Source organism: Macadamia integrifolia, chromosome 11 (assembly GCF_013358625.1).
Source record: "Macadamia integrifolia cultivar HAES 741 chromosome 11, SCU_Mint_v3, whole genome shotgun sequence".
NCBI lineage: Eukaryota > Viridiplantae > Streptophyta > Magnoliopsida > Proteales > Proteaceae > Macadamia > Macadamia integrifolia.
The window spans coordinates 476,178-483,969 of NC_056567.1; the positions used below are offsets into that span (position 1 = coordinate 476,178).

At 39.1% G+C, this 7,792-nt stretch overlaps 2 protein-coding genes across 2 annotated transcripts in view; both read right to left on the reverse strand.

Annotated features, from left to right (window-relative positions):
- Positions 1 to 2,286: 2,286 nt before the first annotated feature.
- On the reverse strand, positions 2,287 to 5,583 carry LOC122093437 (monooxygenase 2-like). The gene is made up of 6 exons (XM_042663788.1): positions 5,358 to 5,583; positions 4,796 to 4,942; positions 4,636 to 4,701; positions 4,213 to 4,369; positions 3,793 to 4,021; positions 2,287 to 2,933 (listed from the first exon to the last, which is right to left on the reverse strand). Exons 1-6 carry the CDS (start codon positions 5,429 to 5,431, stop codon positions 2,371 to 2,373), a joined length of 1,236 nt encoding a protein of 411 aa, XP_042519722.1. The 5' UTR covers positions 5,432 to 5,583; the 3' UTR covers positions 2,287 to 2,370.
- A 1,691-nt stretch (positions 5,584 to 7,274) lies between these two features.
- LOC122093830 (V-type proton ATPase catalytic subunit A) overlaps positions 7,275 to 7,792 on the reverse strand; it is a 15,213-nt gene continuing 14,695 nt past the window's right edge. The window contains exon 21 of the mRNA XM_042664349.1: positions 7,275 to 7,696. Within this exon, the coding sequence (XP_042520283.1) occupies positions 7,582 to 7,696 (115 nt within the window). The 3' untranslated portion in view covers positions 7,275 to 7,581. The remainder of the gene's footprint in view (positions 7,697 to 7,792) is intronic.

A 7,792-nucleotide genomic window follows, 5' to 3' on the forward strand; every position in this document is an offset into this window, starting at 1 on the left:
GAGGGGGTGGTGAATTCTTACTCAAAATTAAGGATGCCCAACTAGCCGCACAAGTTACAGAATCATTGTCTCCAACAAATATTGATGTTGTATCTTTTTTGTTTAATTACTCCTTTCTGTGCTTTTATGGTTAAAAAAAAAAATTCCCCACCCCACATAGGAAAAGGGAAGTTTCTGACCAATGGATCAGAAAATTAACTAATTTGAAATTCGTGGATTCATTAGAGAAGACATTAATACTCCTCCTATTGATGAGGTTGCCAAATGCTTCTTACATTCACGCAAAAATCATCATAATTCCAACTTTTTAATTTGCAAATAGATAAATAAAAGGAAAATGTTGGGCACGCTGCTGGGGTACGTCGCCTATGTCAGTCTCTCCCTTCCCCTATGGAAATGACCCACATGCCCTTGCATCCCAGCCCCACTATTGATTGAGCCACTAGCTTGAAGAAAGCTAGCAGCTTGGCCGACCCTCTCCCATAAAGGCCTTGATTGCCACAAAAGATCCATAGAAAAGGGATAAGGCTACAGGAATTTTTTCTTTTTTTTTCTTTTCAACCTGTCAAAGCAAAAGGAGCTTTATAGAATTCCAAAGATCCTCTAGAAAGGAGGACTCCCAAAATACGTGATGAGGGAAGGATAGCTGTCAATTAGATATAGAGTGGGCTTCCCCTTTCTCATCCCCACTAATATGCACGAAGCTACAAAAGTAAAGGATGACTTCAAAAGTAAGATATCCTGAACAATGGAGGACATACTAGAAGGAAGGGAAGAGGGGGAGAGGGAGAGACACTTGATAAGCACCAAGCAGTCTAAATGGATGATGACACTTGAGAGACCGATTTGGATGGCTGAAGAGATGGCCATTCTAACAGCAAATGCTTCACCCACCACATTTGGCATGATCACAAAATGATCCAAAGCAATAAACCTAACCTGCTTCAAGGGATCAAGAACAATACATCCAATACCCGAAGCTCTTGGGTAAGTTCCAGTAGTTGGATCTGTAAAGACGTAAAGAGTCCCATCAAGGGGATTGGGGAGAGCCAGAACTACAGTTATCAAAAATGGGAACAACAAAAAAACAGAAACAAATGGTACATGTATTAAACAGTAAAAAATGTCCAACGATACGATCAAATAAACAGTCAAAAAACAAAGAACAGTAAAAAATGGAAACGGACGGTATTGGTTTTAAACGTGTAGATTTCAAACCAAAGGTACCAAAAGAACTATAGTAAACTCATATAAATTAAGGAATTATGACATGAATACCTGCATCTAATGTTTAAAATAACAACAATATCCACCATTAATGCATATATATCCTATGTCTCATTATAAGTTCTAAGATATATAATTGAATATTATCTAACATAAATTTTAAACTCATACACATCACATGTCCAATGTCTTATTGAGCAATGTGACTTGGCCAACCTCAATATCGGAGTGATGCATGTTCAATTTGAGTTAGGAATCATCATTTTAACTACAAATATTTTTCAACAAATGCATCAGTTTGTAGCTCAATTTTTGGGTTCATGCATTGATATTGAGTTGAAGGTTGAGAAATATAGGCCATTGAGTTAGCTTCAAGTTGTCGAAAAAATCAAGGCAATCGGAGTTTGGGAGAGAGAGATATGGTCAATTAAGTAAACATCATATTTAACAAGTTTAAGTCTTAAAAAACACCAAAAAAAGGGGAACGAGAATGCTTTCCGTTTGCAGTTTTTTCCCATATCTTTGGGAAGCATATGCAAAACATATTTTAAACGATAAATGGCCAAAATAGAAGCTTCCAATGGACGAGCAGAAATAGGGCCCGAAATGAGAGAGATAACTTCATCAATGGACCTGTTCACCGAATTTACCCAAGAACAGAAGGGAGGTGGAAATCTTAAAGCACCTTAAATTTCACAACTTCCAAATTTCCCACAAAGTGATAGTATACGAAGCATTTAAAAAAAAAAAAAAAATGTGCTGGTCCCTCCTTGAAGATCGAGACACACCCCAACATCAAAATCCACTCAGAATGAAGCAAACCTGGTGCATTGGTTATACCACGGTTACACCCAAGGCAAACCTCAAACTCAACAATACTCATTTGCTTCAAATTTTTTATCACTCTAGCACCAATACAAGTTTTTCATAAGAATGATTTCACCTTCGGAGGGATCTTCGAGTTCCAAACTGACTATCCAAGGGTCGAGCCCCAAGCAAATGGAACTAAACATCTATAAAAAAGATTATACATCAAAAGCCGAGTTGGGGAGAAAAAAGTAATCAAAAGGATGATACAATTTATTTATTTATTTTTATTTAATACATATCTCAACCATAAATTACTTCCAAAGCACAAAATACTTAAGAGATTTTGAGTTTGCCACAATCATAAGCAGCCCTCTTCAACAGCATCCCAGCTAAGAATGTTGACAACAGCTTATCTCTTATGAAAGTAAGTAATTTTCCATCACTTTGTTGTAAGAAGCCCACTACATAAGCTGTACTTATAAGTTCAAAGCTTCTCCATTTCCTTTCCTTGGCAAATTTCTCCAGACCCTTCTTTATCCTAATGCACTCTTCTTCTTCTTCTTCTTCTTTTACTTTCATGGATTCTTTTCTTGTCTCTTCCAACAGGGCCTCAGCAAGGCACCTAGCCAGAACAACACCATCTTCTAATGCTGAACACCCACCTTGACCAATGTCTGGGGTCATTGGGTGGAGAGCATCCCCAGCTACACAGACATTTCCCTTTGTGATATTTCCCCACAACACCTTCCATGGCTTTCTGAACCTTAATTGTGAGGCTACAATACTTTTCAGGTCTGTGCTTTCTATGGCATTCACTAGTGACTCAGGTGCTTTTCCAAGATTACTCAACACAAACTGCTTCAACGCGGCTGCAGGCTTATCGTGTATGTCTTTCTCTACATTCAACCATTGGAAAGAACAGACAAAGATTCAGTTAAGGTGAAAGATTTGTTGTAATTTTTTGTATTGAGATCCAAATTTATAAATGACGTTTGTGTTTGAAACTGATATGTAGAGCACATGGTTCTAAATATAGGTATTGAATTGGTGTATCCACCGATATGTATCAGTATCGCCGAGCTTGATATCGATATGGATCAGGTAAGGGGTGTAAATCAATCAGTTTGGTTTGATTTTGGCCCGGCTGAATCGGTTTCAACTGAGAATGGGTGAATCCAAAATCAAATCAATAAGGGAAGGTTCAGTTCTTAGTCTGGTTTGAGTTCAGTTTATTTTTGTGGGAATTTTTTTTTTTTTTTTTTGATTTTTGGGTTGGTATCAGTTTCTTGTCAATGTTCTATGTTCCATAATAATACCACAAACCGAAGCCAACCCAATAAGAAATCAGATCGATTTAGGCTTTTCGGTTGGTTTTAAATGGTTTGATCGGTTTGGTGTGGGATTTGACACCCCTAGATCAGGTGAATCCAAAAAAATAAAATGATATATTTTAAATTAAGTCCACAACTGTCCGGATATGGCCCAATTACATCCAAGTTCAAGATCTCGTGAGCCTAAATGATGAACAAATTATACACAAAAAAAAAAAAAAAATTTGATTTTTCTTTTGGGGAATATGGTCTTGCATCCAGACACATGGGGACAAAATGATCTTTCCACACCCCATGACTCGTGCACTCCCATTTACCCTTGCACACCCGTGGGAACCACACTCACCCTAACGAGACACTTCCCCTCAAAAAAGAAAAAAAAAAAAACATGCATTAGGATAAGTTGAATTTGTGAAATACTTACCTTGGGAAGAGGGAGTCCATGTGAAAAACCAATATACAGTGTTCTCATCACAAGGAATCATACCACAGCGAGAGCCATTGCCAAAGAACTGAAAGAAGTTGCTTTCAAGGCCATGGCCACCCAAGTATTCCGCTATACCCCTTATTGCCCATCTCTTAGAGAACACTGGCGTTTCAAGACCCAACCATTTTGCAACAATTGAATTCACTCCATCGCATCCAATTAATACCTGAAATTGGAAAACATGCAATGTTGGTATAATATCACCAAGGATTCAAAACTCTGAATCAGTCCCGGATGGGATGGCCAAGGATTTTAAACTCAAAAACAGGGTTGAATTGGCCCTACCAACTCTGATCTGTATCGGATCAGAATCAGCTGGAATCGATCTCAAAAACTAATGGTGAAGGGGGGTTTTACCTTAGTCTTTAGGGTGGATCCATCAGCCAAGTGTAGCAGTTTTAAGTTGCCCGCTTCCTCAATCGAAACAAGCTTGGAAGAGAACCTAATGGTGCCTGGTGGTAGATCCTTGCAAAGGGTTTCTTGCAAAAGTTTCCTTCTTAGAGCACGAACTTCACTGCATTTTCAAAACCCACAATTATAAAATCATGCAATTCGAGAATGCATACCAAATACAGCCTTAATAGTTTCTTAGAATGCATTATTGAGAGTATGGATCAAGTTCTCGTAAAAGAATGGTTCTTGTATGATCCAGATCCACACATATAGAATCCACACTCCATAGTTGACCTATATGTGTGGACCATGATCGTATGAAAACCACTTGATCCACGCTCCATTATTGACGTAGAATGTATACCAAATTCAGCTTTAAGTACTTACTGTTTTTCGGCTTTAAATGACATAAGAGAGGAAGAAAGGCCAGAAACAGTAGATGTAACCGTTAACCTGCAAACACATACTCAAATTTGTAGGTCAACAACAGATGGAAAACTCGTCCCTAATAAGATTGCTTAACAGAAGAGGATCCTGATCAAATTACCCTTCAAGCTCAACATGTTCTTCTCTTAGGATATCACCTATGCCTACAGCATCCAAGGCCTTCCATGCATTAGCCCATGTCGAAAGTGCAAACCCAGTGACCCTCAAGCTTTCTGATGATTCTAACACCAAACTTCTCAGTCCCATCCTACAAAAAATTAGCATTAATTAGTAGCCATAAATCTGACTCAGAAGTTCTTCTTCTTCTTTAATTTTTTTTTTTTTTTTTTTTTTTAATGCCAATTTTCAGCCCAAATCGGTCGGATCAATCGAAACCAACTGGTTCAGCCCTTTTTTATTTTTTTCGGTTTGAGATTTTACGAAACTTGTAGAACCCAAATCAAACTGGATCAAATCCAACTAAACCCAGAATTATCAACAAAAATGCCATTATTGTCAGTATTTGTTAAACCAGAACCAAATCGATGAGAGCACGTTAAGCCAACCTGTTAAAGACCGAACCAAGCCAGACTCAACCAGATTTCGACAAAACTTTGGCTTCAGCTTGACCTATTGTAATAAAGTAAAACCCTTAATTAAAGGAGGAGAAAGTAGTAGCATACCTGTGAAGTCCTAGGGCTGTAGTGAGTCCTGCAATTCCAGCACCAACTATTACAATGTCTTCTACTGTTTCCATATCTCTACAGCTCTACTGCTTTTCCACCTCCCCCTCCTCCTGTTCCTCCTCCCACTGTAAGGTTGTTTGTAGAACAACTTGGTTTATATAACTCACAGAGAGAAGGTGGTGGAGAGAACAAAGGACTAGTTGCAGATAATTTAAAAAAAAGAGAAAGGAGAAGAGCCAAAAAATAGTTGTTGAAACCTTGGTAACGCAGCTCCCAGGCCCGCCACCATTAATGGACGCTGATGGTGGGCATGACTTCATCAAAGTTAATCCTTCCCATTTCTATTAAAAAAGCCAATAATGGGCTTACCCAAGAAATGAGACAATAAACCATCACTTTTTCAATAAAGAGAGAGGGATCTACCGGTGGCCAATTGCCATTATTTATTAATGGGTTATTATCACCAAAGTGGCGACTACTGATCGAGATATTAGTATTATTATTATTATTTTCACTCAAAGGACACTTCTGATTCAGATCTATACTCCACTTAACTCTCACGTCTGCTATAATATCATGTGCCATTTTTTTTTTTTTTTTAAAGGAAGGGTGTGTTACCCATTAGCCATTTTTTTTTTTTTTAAAGTAAGGGTGTGTTACATATCTAGCTCAGTGGCCGCGGCTAAACAATTGGGTCCGGCATAAATCTAAGAAAGATCGAATATTCAAGGTTCCTATCTTTATTTTTCTTGGTATAATAATGGTAAGTAAACTAACGGTCAGCTTCCATCAGTGAAAATCACAGTAAAATTGTTAATCGAGGTCTCCTTCCTCTCTGAGCCAATGTAGATTACTATCAGGTTAATTGTGGAAATTACTATCATCCATAGAAATAAAGGATGAAAGGGTATCATTATGCCACAGATTGTAATGGTGTTAATTGGTTCGGTTCCCGTTATTCAATTAGGTTTTGATTCAGTCCAAAAGAGTGTTGGTGTGAACCAAAATCAAATCTGTTGAGTTCAGCTCTGATATAGCCAAAATAGCCTCTCGGTGGGGGCAATGACACGTGTCGTCTCTGAGACACGTGTCCTCCGCCAGACGAAGGTTCCAAGAAACCACCCACGCTCAAGCACGCTCAATCACCGAGGCACGCTCGCAAAATCACGCGGGATCACGTCGTCTACATGAGGGGAATATTCCCCCCAGAAGGTTGGACGTATTCGAGTGGGAGTCTAAGAGGGAAGAAGGGGGAAAACCCTAGACCCCAAGAGCTATATAAGAAGGCACAGAAGAAAGGGGAAGGTAAGTTCCGATACCCTCACCATTACTCCCCTATTGAACTGTGCGGCCAACCCTGACTTGAGCGTCGGAGGACTAACCCTAGACAAAGCTCCGGGCCTCCGTCGTCTGTGTTTGTGTAGGTTCGACTAGCGGGGTATTTTTGGCAACAACAAGCTCTTATTCGGTTCAGTTTCGATTCCTGTATTCAGTTCATGGAAAAAGTAAAATTTCCTTTCCAAGTGTAATATTTCAGTTCAAACAAAGCCTGTCGATTGGTTGATTAATTTTAGGAACAAAGGTTCAACTTCTCAAGTGACCTGAATCTACCTCACCTCTCAATAGAAGGGCAGATCCAACAGTCAGCCACGAATGCCCCTGGCTGCTTCAATGATCAAAATCTTATATACCTTAGGAACCAGGATCAAGTATTGGTACCTCAAATACCTAAAAGAAAAGAACGGTAAGCTTTCATATTCTTATCATGAGACTCAATGTTAGTAGCCAGGAAAAAAAAAACTTGGTAACCAGGCTCCATGCCTCGATTATACCAAAGAAAGTAGATCAAGATTGGATTAACAATGGCCACCACACAAGATTCTTTGAGATCTGAATTCACGAGTTACGACACCATTTTGTGCGAACAGATTGAGATTCTATGAACTGAACCACGTCTAAATACAAGGGCATCATATATGAATTAACAGTGTTTTGTCTCTTATTCTAGATAAACAACTAATCTAGGCAAAATTATAAAGCGCAACCCAAATTTAATTTGAACACAATGCACAAACGCCGACTACAAAAGTCACCACAACATGGACCCACCATAGTGTGGCTCAGACATGTTACAAATGCCGAAAGAGACCAGCGTCCTAGCTGCAGATCAGCATTGCCACTGAGAAATGATTTTACACAAAACCGATTCGAGATACTTGGATCATCGAGTTTCATCCTCAAGGTTGCGGAAACCTGCAGTCAGATCATCATGTAGCTTACTAAATTTTGCCACCAGAGCTGCCTCACCTTCTGCTGGATCCTCAAATTTCTGAGACCTGCCGTGCACAAGAGTCATCAGTTATTATATGCTTCCCATAAAGCAACTAAATGCAAAGCTTCCTTCCCAGGTCTCCAGTGATGTTAAGTGCCCC

Bases quoted from the DNA above. Each gene is read 5' to 3' on its own strand.
- LOC122093437 (XM_042663788.1), bottom strand. From the start codon at position 5,431: ATGGAAACAGTAGAAGACATTGTAATAGTTGGTGCTGGAATTGCAGGA. The intron at 4,370-4,635 runs GTAAGTACTTAA...TTGAAAATGCAG, and splicing joins TCATTTAAAGCCGAAAAACA to TGAAGTTCGTGCTCTAAGAA. The intron at 2,934-3,792 runs GTAAGTATTTCA...GGTTGAATGTAG, and splicing joins ATGGACTCCCTCTTCCCAAG to AGAAAGACATACACGATAAG.